At 56.9% G+C, this 12,900-nt stretch overlaps 1 protein-coding gene across 3 annotated transcripts; it reads left to right on the top strand.

The window, feature by feature from the left end:
- Nucleotides 1-8,241: 8,241 nt before the first annotated feature.
- CIDEC (cell death inducing DFFA like effector c) lies at nucleotides 8,242-12,528 on the top strand. Of its 3 annotated transcripts, none has more exons than XM_006027847.2 (6): nucleotides 8,242-8,306; nucleotides 10,659-10,736; nucleotides 10,961-11,102; nucleotides 11,182-11,331; nucleotides 11,538-11,722; nucleotides 12,008-12,528. In XM_006027847.2, exons 2-6 carry the CDS (start codon nucleotides 10,684-10,686, stop codon nucleotides 12,186-12,188), a joined length of 711 nt encoding a protein of 236 aa, XP_006027909.1. In that variant the 5' UTR covers nucleotides 8,242-8,306; nucleotides 10,659-10,683; the 3' UTR covers nucleotides 12,189-12,528. The 3 variants fall into 3 exon arrangements, with proteins under 3 accessions (XP_006027909.1, XP_006027910.1, XP_014377384.1); XM_006027848.3 differs by having other exon boundaries at nucleotides 8,284-8,353; XM_014521898.2 differs by lacking the exon at nucleotides 8,242-8,306 and adding an exon at nucleotides 10,057-10,106.
- The last annotated feature ends 372 nt before the right edge of the window (nucleotides 12,529-12,900 follow it).

Below are 12,900 nucleotides of genomic sequence, written 5' to 3' on the forward strand. Positions count from 1 at the left end.
GACCAGAGCCCGTGCCCGGGGGGCCTGCTCCTGGACATCTCCGCCAGGGACCCAGTTTCGAACGCCCCCAGTCTAGGGTCACTTCCCTCGAGCGCCAGGCTTTAAGTTTGTCTGTTTGGTTGCTGTCACCTTGGCAGCCAGCCCATATCCTCATTAAAAAAGGTGGCTTGCCATCCCCTTGGATGGGTTTTCAGAAACCACTATGAGCACGTGCATCTGAGCAGGGATCGCTGCCCCAGGATGGACAGGGCACAGAGAGCTGCAGCCAGCCGGAGTGCTATTCCCTGGGCTCATGTGGGGCCGGCTCCTGCCCCCTATCCTGCACGCTCAGGCCTGGCCTGTGCCCATCTCAGCAGCACACGTGGAAGCCCGGGGGAGCCAGCCCCATCCCCTATCATCCTGGACCTGCCATGTAGTCTCCCTCCCACCCCAGCCACTGGATTCAGGGCCATTTTTGGGTCAATGGACAGATCTCTGGTCCAGACCAGGCTTTTAGCCTCCCCAGCTCCTCTGGGATGCAGAGGATTTTTTTGCCTGGCAGGCAGCTTCCCAAGGGACCCTGCACAGACCAGGCTAGCGAGACAGCCGCTCTGTCTCATCCCCCCAAACCCCACCCCGCTGCATTTCTGTTCTTGCAAGGAGCCTGCCCTGCAGACCCACACGGCCCGGCCATGCCCACGGCTGCTAATCGCGTAGCAACAGCCTGGCTTGTGGGGCTTTGAGAGCGGGCGACGTGCTTGCTTCCAATCAAGCCGTGGCAGTTCAGTCAAGGGCTTCAAGTGCTCTCCAGAGCCTGATTTACACGGTGCAAAGCAGACAGCACCATGAAACTGGATAGCCTTGCCCTCTCCCCTGTGCTCTATGCCAAGGGACGTGCCCAGATTCATGTGAGAAATCAGTGGCAGGGCCAAGCTTGGCTGAGGGCATCTGTCACAGGAGGATCCTTCAGCAGCAAGAGAGAGGTGGGGAGATACTTGAAGCAGGGGAGGAGGATCTGCAGCCTGTGGGATATTGGGAAGGAAGCAGTTGGCTCCTAGGGGCAGAAAGCACCCTGGATGTGATGCTACCCCTGCCTGGGACCTCCACGGGCTCTCCCTACCCAGCCTGGGAAGCCGAGTGGCTCCAGGACCTGCCTGTGTCGAGGCTCCTGGCACAAACGGGTTGCTCCAGGAGATGCTGCCAGTTCTGGGAATTTCCTGGCACACGCTAGAAGGTGCAATTAGCTGAGCCGCAATTACCGCGGAGCGTGAGGAAGGCGCAGCATCCTCCCCAGCCCAGCCCCCATCTGCTTGGGGAACCAGGCAGGAACCCACCCCCCACCTCCTGCTGCTCGTCTCCAGCCCCAGCCACTGCAAGCAGGTGATTTGGAGAGAGAGATGCTCAATGCAACTTGCGGCGGGAATGGATCTGCCCAGCCTGGAGGCTGCGCTAAGGAGATCCCCCTAGATGTGGAGACCCCCGCACTTCGGGGCCTGACTCCAGAGTTTTGCAAAAGCAGGCCCCAGCCTCAGCATGGAGGAGTGCCTGTTCTGCCTGCTCCCCTCCCTGTCATCCTGTCCACCACCCCCCCGTTCCTTCCCCCTTCCCACTTTATCTCCCTCCTTGCACCGATCTGCAACCTCCAGCCCCTACCTGTCCCAGCCCAGCCCAGACATCTGGGGCTAAGGGACACACCTGGGAGCCCGGCCTCATCCCTCTCACTCCATTCAGGGCTCTCCACCTCCTTCCTCCCATGGCAGAGGACTGAGTGGGAAGCACTGGAAGCCGTGGGCAGCAATTAACATCATGGAGACCCAGCTTAAGCTGATGTGACAGTCCGTGGAGAGCCGCAGCGCAGGATAATCACTGCTGGTGTGAGCAGCCTGCTGCCGAGATGTGGTAGGGAGGGGACCTCATGCGCTTCCCAGCCAGGTAAGCTGCAAGGAGACAGGCCCTGGGCCAGCATGGAGGTCACACCCCACCCGTGCTCCTCCCCGACACCTGGGCATGGTGCACGCAGAGCTGCCCACAAGGTCCCTCCTCTACTAAGTGGACAGAAGCCAAGTTTTGCCATGCAAGCCCCAACTTCCCTGAGAGCAGATGCCCCCAGGATGAGACAGGATCCCCAGGCCCTGGGGGCTGCAGAGAGATGGACCATCTGGTCAGGGCCAGAGCTTGGCAAGGAGTCCTGCTCAAGGCCAGGGCTGCTGTCGCTTCGAAACCCCAGATCTGTGGGGGCCGCATGCCTGGCACTTGTGGCATGGACACGGGGAATAGCAGGGGTCCTGGCAATAAAGGCAGGAGCTGCTCTGGACCCTGGAGACAGCAGGGCGCTGGGAGTCGGTGAATTTAACCCATCCTGCATTTGGGGCAAAGCACTTGTGTGTGTAGATAGACCTCTGCTCATTCACAATGTAGTCCACATCACCCCCCACAGCTGAGCCCCCTTTACCCCCAGTGCATCCAGGCTGGTAGGCAAAGCCCCAGCTCAGACCTGCTGCTAATCTCCAGACTGAGGAAGGGGAAGCAAGCAGGATTTGGGGGTGGAGAAGAGAGGCCCCGATTGCTCCGGACTCCCCCATACTTCAGGGCATCCTGCCATCTCCTTTGTCACCGTGACATCGCTCACCCACAGCTCCCCCCAGTAACTGCATCTTCCATCAGGGAGCATCCTTCTGGAGGCTCAGGGGTGCACAGCCAGGAAGAGCAGGCTGAGGGAAGGGTAGAGGTGTTGCACAAACGGCTAGTTTCGTGCCCCTGGAGGCTTGTCCAATCCACCTCTAGGAGAGAGTCACACACACACAGGCTGGGTCCAATTTCAGATTTATTGTTTGCAAACAAGTTCGACAAGGGAGCTCAATGCTCAAATCCGTGTGGACCCCAAACAGAGTCTGGGGTTCCTTTTCATAGCTAACATAAACAAAAGATTCTAACGTGTCGCGTAATTATTGGCAGCCCAAGTATTACGTCTTACAACATATGTCTAGCAGGTACGTGTTCTATGATGGTTTACATACATGTCTCATTTACATCTTAAATCTCCTCCCTGGGGCCGTCTTTAAGCCCATCTCGGTCATTCTTCGGTCAGGGTTTGAGTTCTTTACATCAGCATCTTTCCCTGTCCCTCTTCTCTTATCTCTCATAAGGAGTTATTTGTTGCATCTGTTCCTGGCTATGTCTGTAGAAGACTAGTGCTACTCGTAAATCTATCATTGGCCTATATGCCTTAGCAGAAGCAAGTGTGTAGTGAAGCCAAACAGTTCTCAGCTGTGAAGCCTTTGTGTAGTGAGAGGAGACATTTTTACCACACAGCTGCTATACAAACGTTATTGCAAAATCATAATGACTAGATTATAACATATTTTTACCACAGAGGGATACGACCAAGCTGCTGGCCCCCCTTTGCAAACTCTGATCACTGCTGTTGGCCTTGGGACCTTCCCAGACCCTGCTCCTACTCTCCCCTTCATACTGGGGGAAGGGGGAAACCTTGCACAGTTCTCCTGGGATCTTCACATTGGAGCATGCAAAAGTGAGGGCAGAGGATCTGGGAGTACCCAGCCCCTGCCAGGCAGCTAGGGAAGTGCAACCAGCCAGCAACCTGCTCTGCATCACACTGCCCTGTGCCAAAGCCTGGTTGCATCAGGGCAGCCCTCGGAAGACCCTTCCCGAAACACCCCAGCTCGGGCAACGGTTGGGCAGGCAGCTGACAGGCAGGCGTGCGAGCTAGGAGCAGTGTTGGCACCTCCACTGACAGCTGGCTTCACACAGTCCCAGGCCAACCTGGGAAACATTGCCACCGGGAGCTGGGGGGGGAAGCCTCAGGGCAGGCTACTGCCATGACCCACAAGAGACAGAAACCACTGTGAACAGGCAGGTGCCCACGGGAGACTCGGCCCTGCAACCTGGGAACTGCAGCACAGAGACCAAAATCTTTGCTATTTCAGATCTGGGGCGGGGTAGATGTCAGAGGTAGACCCAGGTGGGGTCAAAGTGTCTTTTGGACACTTTGACCCCGAAATGGAAACTATTCAGGGTTGTTTTGCTGAATTGCAACCCCCAACCTGAAGCATTTTGTTCAAACTGAAATAAAATGCTTGCTTGCATGGAGGGTATTAGCTGCTTTCCTTTTTTGAATGGAGAGTTTTGAATGGAAGAAAAAAAAAGGTCCTTTGGAAGCAAAGAGGCCAGATAGTTGAGGAAGCACCAGCAAGACCTCCCATTTTCCAGCCAAAAGTTAGCCACTAAGCCTAAATTCAAGTTTTAGTCATAGGGGAGAAGCGGAAGGGAAATGAGTCCCTTTCCCAGCAAAACTATTCATGCAATACAACGCCCATCTCTGCTCGGGGCAGTGCCCCTGCTCCAGCCAGCCCTGCCTGGAGCTCACACGTCCGCTCACGGGGCTGCCGGGGCATGGCTCTCCAGGGCAGCTGGCAGGAGCTAAGGGACTAAAATCAGCCCCACATCTTGCTCCGCTTGCACCCCGGGCTCCCTCCACTCTTCTACAGCTCACACCCACACGGAGCAAAGCAGTGCACACTTAGCTGTTTGGTGTCACTTGGTGGCCGGTGGCCAATGCCCCCTGCAGCTGGCCTGTCAGGGCCCATCTGGCCCAGCTGCCACCAATAGACATAGGGAACCCCAGGGGCTGAGCACCCGAGCAAGACGTTGCCTGATGCCTCTTGGCATTTCAACTGTAAATCAATGAAGCCTCTGAGGGAGGGCCTCCCTTGCCCCCTGTCTGCAGCAGCCTCCAACAAAGCTGGAGACACATCAATGAAGCCTCTGAGGGAGGGCTTCCCTTGCCCCCAGTCTGCAGCAGCCTCCAACAAAGCTGGAGACACCTGCATGGATGGTGCAAGGCAGGGCACATGCCTTGGATAGAGCACAAGTGCCTGCAGGCTGGGCATCCCCCAGCTTTTCAAGGGGGGAAAGGCCCCTCGGCTGCAGCTTGTCCAGGCCAGCAGGTCCGCTTCCCCAGCCCAGCGTAAGAGCACAGTGCAGAGAGACCCTGCGCCAACACAGAGCCAGGAGCTCCTCCATCCCAGCTCTGGCACAACACGGAGGTTTAAATCAGCCCTAAACTGAAGCGGTGTTTTTTAAAACCCACCGCTTCAATTTCTGGCCCCCGTTTTGTCTACACACGCCCAGTGGCTCTGCTCCACTGGAACCAGACCTGTTTGCAAGCCTCTCCCTACTGCACAGTGACCCGGACCCCTCCTCCCATGCTGAGCAAGCCCCTCCGTGCTGCGAGGATTTCTCCAGCCCACACACCCTTTGCTCCTGCTGGCGTGGAAGCTGGGTCTGAGTCCTGGTCCCTTTGTGGGGCTCAAACCCTTCAGGTGCCCAGCCAGTCGCCACACTCAGGGAGCCTGCCCTCCTTCCAGCAGCCTCTGCTCAGAGCTCCTTTAAAGAGACACCAGTTTGCACCCCTGTCAGTGCAACCTCCACCCCTCTCTATACAGCCCCCTGTGCCCAGGGGCTGAGTTGAGGCCCTGGGAAGCAATTGCATGAAGCAAGAGGTCATCCCAACCCTTTGGACCATGCCAGACCCCAGGAGAGGCTGGAATGAACCAGGTGCTCTGTCATTCCCCTCTCCTCCAAGGGGCATTTCAGCAAGGCGCACCGATTATCGCAGCCCTATTGCCCTGGTTAAATTGGAGCCTGGTACGGTACCCCAGACTCCAAACACGCCCAGACCATCACCTTCCACACTCACCTTTTGGTGGCCAGGACCAGGGAACCGCAGCAGAGGGACCTTTGAGGAGGGCTGTGCTCAGATGGGCACCCAGGGTCCTTTAACACGAGAGTCTGCAGAAAGCAGGTAGCAAGAAAAGGGGATGCCACACTTCAGATGGGCCTGGATGGTGAATGAAAGCCCATTCCAGCTGCTGGTTCTGCCAGATGTTGCACAGATGGCTCCAGAAGGCCCAGGCCAGCCCCAGGAGCCTGCCTGGAAAGGGACCTTGCCATCCACCCGACCTGGAGAGGGGCACCCTCTGGGCGAGGGAGCAGTGGGTGCTGCAGTGATGGGCTTAGGGCCTGGCTTGGCCTCAGAAGCAGCTGATCCCATTCACTTCATATTCTGCACCTGAACCCCCAGGGTCTGACACTAGCGCTGCCCTCCCAACCCCCAAACTGCTCCAGCAAGCCTGGAGATCTGCAGATCTGCTCATAGGTGGGCACCTCCTGACGTGCTCAAGACCTCATTAAGGGCATGAGCTGGAGAATGAGTCACATGCCCAAGCTGGTGTTTCTACAGGGCTCCAGACCCCATGCATGCAGCTGACAAAGCACCAAGGAAGCAGCAAAGCTGGCAACCGGCATGCATATCCCCTGCCTCAGTTTCCTCACTGCTCTGGGCACAAGTCAGGGGCCAACAGCTCCTTCTCCTGCCACTCTCCAGAATCCCTCGGCCTTTCCCCATTGCTCCAACTCGGGCAGATTTGGCCTGGGCTGGACCTATTGCCACCTATCTCCTGTCTAAACCCCGCTGCACAACTCAGGGAAGCTACTACCCCTCACATACTTTTAAAACCCATTCCTTGTTTGTTCCCTCCCAGGCAGAGCTTTTCCATGCCTCATATCCCAGCCCTGAGCAGACAACCTGGCCTCAACTGATTGCCTCACTCAGGTGACCTCATTAGCAGCCTTTCCACCTGCCTGGTGCTGGTTACAGCTAACGAGGACATGGCCCCTGCCTGGGGCAGGCGCTGACTGGGTGCTGGCTACACCCAGTGGATTTCAGTCACAGGCTTTTGTAACACAGCAACTGCCCGGCACTGACCCCGGATACACCAGACAAACCCCACGGGAGGCCTCGGTCTGGTGCAGATCTGTGCTCTCGGGGCCAGGCACCTGCCCCGGGGGCTGCGTTGTGAGCAGCACAAAGTCACTGCATACCCACAGGGCAGGGACCCCCACACTGCCCTTTTGCAGAGCCCAGGTGCCCCGGCATCTCCTGGAGCAGCCCCGGCCCAGACCCCCGAGCCGTCTGCCCGTGAGCCACCCCTGATGCTCCTTCTGCCGAGACGTGGAGTGCCTGTGGCTGCCCGCGAGGCTATCTCTGCCCCACCAAGGGCTAGGCCAGGCCCGTCTCCTTTGCAAGCAAAAGCTGAAGCAGAGCGGCATGGCTCAGACGTCCCCAGTGACAGTAGGGCAAGGGTAGCTGCATGGCAGGGATGCTGCAATCATCCCCCTTGCTCTTACTCCCCTCCCTCTGCCCAGTCCAGCATTGCTTCCTAGGCTCTCCTCTCTGCCAAGCTTGCTCTGGGAAGGCTTCAGTTTGGAAGTCGGTCTCCAGTCCAGCCTAGGCCCGCTCAGCTCCCCCAGCACGCACGGGAAGACCAGGGCATTCAGTGGGCAGAGCTGCACCGGACAGCTGGCCCATCCTGCCAACCCCACCCACGCCCCGCCTGGGACCCACTCCCCGGGTCTGGTTCATCCAGCTCTCATCCATCCGCTCCAGCTGAATAGCAGTGTGGGGGCTGGGAATCTTTCCCCCTTTATTCTTCACCCCTGAAAGCAAGCCACTCTGCCCAGGGAAGCTGCCACGTGGCGGGGGATGATGAAGGATGTATTGTTAAGCACCCATCTAGACCCTCTCTGCCCACACAGCTCAGTCCTCACTAGCTCCCGCTGCAGGGGGAAGCTCCATTATGGGGATGAACAGGGAAAAAAACATCCTTTGCATTTATAAAGCATAGCCCGTGACCTTGTCCTGGCAGGTGCTGGTCTCTTACTTGGGATCCTGGAAGATGCAGGGGCAGCTCCAAGCCCCGTTCTGCACTAATGCAGCCTCTGGGGCGGCACCTCTCACTCCCAGGGAGGGCACAGCCCGGCCACGAGCCTGCCCTCGCTGCATGCGTCTCAGGCAGGGAGGGAGCAGCACAGGCGTGCAGGGGACCCAGGTCCCAGGAGCAGCCCCCCCAAGCACTGGTGTACCCCGCTTGCCTAACCCAGAGCCATGCAGCCGCCCTGGCCCAGACCAGGCTGGGGCAAGGGGTGCCTGGAGGTGGAGCGGAGGCAGTGGGCTAGGGCCCTGCCTGGCTGCAGCACCTCAAGCCTATGGGGCTGGGATGTGGGCAGGATTTTGGGGTTGCCAAATTGCACCGGGGCCGTGTCATGCCCAGCAGGAGGCACTGTGGAGCGAGTAGGGGGAGATGCTCTCTCCCCAGGTGCTCAGCTCCTCCCTCCCCAACCCAGCTGCCTGGGGTAGATTGGCTAATGCTAGGGGCAGGGGAGGGGCTTGGTTGGGGCAGGATAAAAGCTGGGGGAGTGGGCAGCAGTGACAAGCTGTAGGGAGGTGCTGGAGGTATTTGATCTGGGTGAGTAAGGCTTGTACTGGAGGGCTGTGGTCACTGCAAGGTGGGGGGTAAGTACTGAGTAGTCATTTCCAGTAGGATCATGTATGCTCTGGGTAAGGGGCAAGTCATGGGGTTCAGGTAGATGCAAGAAAAGGAGCTGGGACCCTGCCAGGTTGGACCTTAAGATCTGGTCTGGGGGTGGAGATGACAAGAAGGATGGGACTGGAGTAGCTGCCTGGGGAGCTGGGCTAGAGGGGCAGTGGGGCTCTGCAATACCCTGGGAGGAAAAGGTGGGACCAGGGGGGGATAAGCCAGAGCTCTTTCTGTGCCAAGGTGAGCTGGACTTGCTGTAAGGGTGGTGTCTCTAGTGGGTTATGGAATAGAGAAAATCCCACACAATTTACTGATTCGTTTTGATGCACTGGCTGGGGGAGTAGTTAGCTGATTGCACAATTTCACAATGATTACACATTTAATTCATACAACACAACTTTATTTTAAAACTCTTTGCTATGTATATAACACTGCTTAGCTTTAAGAAACACCACAAACATTAAAAACACAATAATTACATATATCAGAAACAATGCTCCGAATGCACTTCCTTCCCAAACAATGCTATAAGAATTAGTGCTACAAAAACAACTACAATTACAACTAAAAGTTAAATTTGAATCAATACTGTTATTTTTCATAATATACTTACAATCCTAGAATTCTGAGAAGCCAAATACCAAAATATGGCTTCATTCCTCAGTAGTACAATTTAATGGGCTGGCCTCAGTAGTACGGTTCAATAGGCTGGCCTCAGCAATACGATTCAATGAGCTGGGCTCACCAGTGATAGGACTACGTCCCCTTCCTTCAGTCCCTTTCGGGCGCTCCGCGGCTTCAGCGTGAACTAAGAGATTCGTGTTCACGGAGAGGCTTGATTAGGCGATCAATCTAATCCGACCTTATACTTGCGATTCTTCCTTCGTTGTTCTGCAAGTGAAGTCACCTCCAAATTGGGACAGTAAGTTACAGGTTTTTATTGAGTGAGCTGCCGTCATTGGGCTCCTCCTACTCAATTCATCATAACTCCCAAATTTGGGCTCGGATCTTACTCAACAGAAATTACCTTTGTTGAGCATTTTTAAATTATTCTTGGGGAGACTTCCATATCACTGTAAATACTCTTTTCTTTTTACCAGTCTGGTTAAAAGGCCCCAGGCTTTGATTTCTCGGAATTTAGGACATTTACTTTCTTTGTAAAAAACTTCTAAAGGTACAATTTAGATTAAGGTTTTAGGCGAAGTCAGGACATTTCGCACGTAGCTCCAAAACAATGAGCTAGATAAGGAGATAGATCCTATCTTCTTCCTGAAACTGGCTAATGGGCAACCTTTATAAACATTCAAACTATTTCATTCAATATGACAGGTGGCTCTGAGCAGACACCAGGAGCCCACAGAGCAGCTGCCCACCCTGGGAGTGCAGGGGTGAAGCTGGCAGTGGTGCCAGCTGGGTGCAGGGTGTCTGGGGGAGTAAGCGGGGGGGGGGAGCAGAGGGCAATGCTGCAATGCATCCAGACTCCTGCCCCCTCCAAGGGCTTGGAGCGAGCACACGATGGGCGGGGAGCACTGCCGACCTTTGCTCTGTGTTGCTGACACGCTCCCACGTGCCTCCTTGCACAAGAGGCAGATGTTGTCACTGCAGCCCATCCCTGCCCTTTACACCAGATAGGGCAGAGCCCAGCCCCTGCTCTTAAACCCTGGCAGGGCAGGGACGCGGCCAGCTCTGAGCTGCTCTGTGTGGGCTGCAGCTGGTGCGGGGCAAGTGGTGAGTACTGTGCCTGGAGCCCCTTCCTGGGGTGGGCTGAGCCCAGGCAGCCATGGGGTTGGGGCAGGGTGGGGGAAGATGTGGTGGAGACCAGGAGCTGCTTGCAGTGTGGCACTGGGGGGATGCCCCCTTGGTGTGTGCTCCTTGGTGCTGTGGATCTGGGGAGCACAGGGTGGCTAAAGAAGGCACTTGGAGGCATGTGTCCGCTCCCTGCCTGGGGTAGGGGGCTAGGGTTGCCGACTCTGAATCTATTCTGGGTGGCTTTTATCCCCTGAGGTAAGGACACAAATGACTGATCGGGAAGGCAAATGTTCATGACTACTACATTTTTAAAAACCCACTGGACTACTGTATAAATTGTATACAATGCTTAATAATTTTAATGAATGCCCTATCTGTTATCTCCTGGGTGACTCTCAGCAGTCTCCTGGAGGGTTGGCAGCCCTATAGAGGGTGCTGACTGCTGGACTTTTGTGGGGGGCGGTGATGTCATGGATCCCCCCACCCTCTGGGCTGACCTCATCCTCTCCGCTGACATCATCCTCTCTGCAGACGGAGCGTGCCGATTGCCCCCGAGATGGACTACGCCAAGAAGTCCCTGGGCCTGCTGTCCCCCAGCTCTATCTCCAAGTGGGTGTCTTGGCTCCAACCCAGGGGAACACTGCCATGTGCCGCCTCTGGATCCCAGGCTGGGGGTGTGGGTGGTGTCCCTCCTCCCTGTCCCTCCCCCCATGGGGATGGGTCCATACCCAGTGCTAAGCCCTGGTCCTAGCTCCTTGCAGGGCCAGGGGTGGAGGCAGCGGCTCTTCCAGGGGAACACAGCAGCCTGTCCTTGACTGTCTGCTGTCCCCCAGGTGCGTCTCCGCCAGTGCCTCCATGACCCAGCAGCTCTTGTCCAGCCCGGCCCCCCGGGCTCGGCCCTTCCGCGTCTGCAACTGGGACCGCAGCCTCCGCAAGGGCATCATGGCCGAGAGCCTGGCCGACCTGCTTGGCAAGGTGGGTGCGGGGCCGGGGGGTATGGGCAGAGTTAGGGGGATATATCGTGTGTCGCCTCACCTGCTGCATGGCCCCACAGATCCAGAGCACCCTGCTGCTGGTGGGCGCCGTCGCAGTGGTGCTGGATGAGGATGGCACGACGGTAGAGATGGAGGAGTTTTTCCAGACCCTGGAGGATGGCACTGTGCTCATGGCCCTAGGCAAGGGGCAGACCTGGGCCCCAGCCAAGGTGAGCATGGGGGTAGCAGCTCTGACAAGCACCGGGCACTCTTCCCTACCTCCTGCTGGTTATGGTGCCCTGGGCTGGGCTCCCCCTGCCCCCTAGGACTGCAGCCATCCAGCCTGGAGACCAACCTGTGCGCCTGCATGGTGTGGGATGGGGATTGCTCCCCAGGAGCATGGATCCTGCTCTAACCCAGGCACTGCCCCTTGCAGACCCCTGGCTACCAGTTGCTCCTGTCCCGTAAGCCCCGGCGGCGCATCGACGTGGCCTGTGTCACCTTCGACCTCTACAAGACCAGCCCCCAGGACCTGGGCTGCCTCAATGTCAAGGCCACGCTGTATGGCACATACAGCATGTCCTATGACCTGCACTGCTACGGGGCCAAGCGCTTGATGAAGTGAGTTTAGGGGTGGGGGTGGTGGTTCTGGGTGGGGAGGACCCTACCCCCACTCATGGTGGGGGTCCTTCTTACCAGCCTGCTTCTCTTAAAGGGCTGTGGGCTAACACTACCTTTGCACAGCTCCAAATCCCCCTGCAAAGCCCATGGTGGCATAGGCAGGGGCAGCTTGGCACCCCCAGGCTCAGGATGGCATGGGCTCCAGGAAGGATGCTCTTAGCTGGCTGGAAGGCTGCCATGCCCTGGCCGGTCTATGTGCTGACAGCTTGCCTGCTCTGTCCCCAGGGAAGCCCTGCGCTGGACTCTCTTCACCATGCAAGCCACGGGCCACGTGCTCCTCGGCAGCTCCTGCTATGTGCAGCAGCTTCTGGATGCCACAGAGGAGCAGAAAGAGAAAGAGGAGAGAGAAGGGGGCTTCCTCCAGCGGCAGCTTCTACCCCTCCCTACCAGGAAGATGCTGCAGTGAGGAGGATCCTGCTCCAATGATATCCTGGACTCCTGTGATAGTCGCATCCTTCCCGTTGCTGCTTCTGCTGGGTGCAGGAGGCAGAGAGTGGGAGATCTGGGTCCTGCCCTGGCTCTTGGTGGGTAGGCAGGGTTGACTGGGGTCTGGGGGTGGGTGACAGACTACAATGCATGCTATAAGCCCAGAACACCTCCTTGTATACCCTGCAGCTGTTGGTGGCTGTTCACTGACCTGGAATGGGGCAGTGAGCTGGCCTCATCCCATGGAGCTTGGTCACTGGTGTCTCATGCTGTGTGTAAATATATTTATTTTGTAACTTAATTAAAGCTTGTCTCTGTAAGCTGGTGCTTGCTGCTGTGTTAGTCGTACTTGCATTGCTGCATCCTAGCAGGCCTGAGTCCTGGGCTCCTTCCTCCATTCTGTAGCGGTGTGATGCTTTTGGGCATACATGCACCAGGGGTTGAGGACTAGCTGCTAAAGCAGGGCTGCAGGAGGGAGCACCTAGCCCCAGCCTGGAGGGGAATGCCCATGAGGGAAGACTACCTCTAGTTGCTTGAGGTGGGTGGAAGGGCAGGATTTGCCTGGCCAATTAACAAGCTCATCATGCCTTAACTAGTAATCCAGCTACAGGTGCAATTAGGCTTCAGGCAGAATAGTGCAGTAAACCAGCCACAAAGGTAATCCACATAAAATAGGAGTACTGAGTGCATCT

Source organism: Alligator sinensis, unplaced genomic scaffold, assembly GCF_000455745.1.
Source record: "Alligator sinensis unplaced genomic scaffold, ASM45574v1 scaffold255_1, whole genome shotgun sequence".
NCBI lineage: Eukaryota > Metazoa > Chordata > Crocodylia > Alligatoridae > Alligator > Alligator sinensis.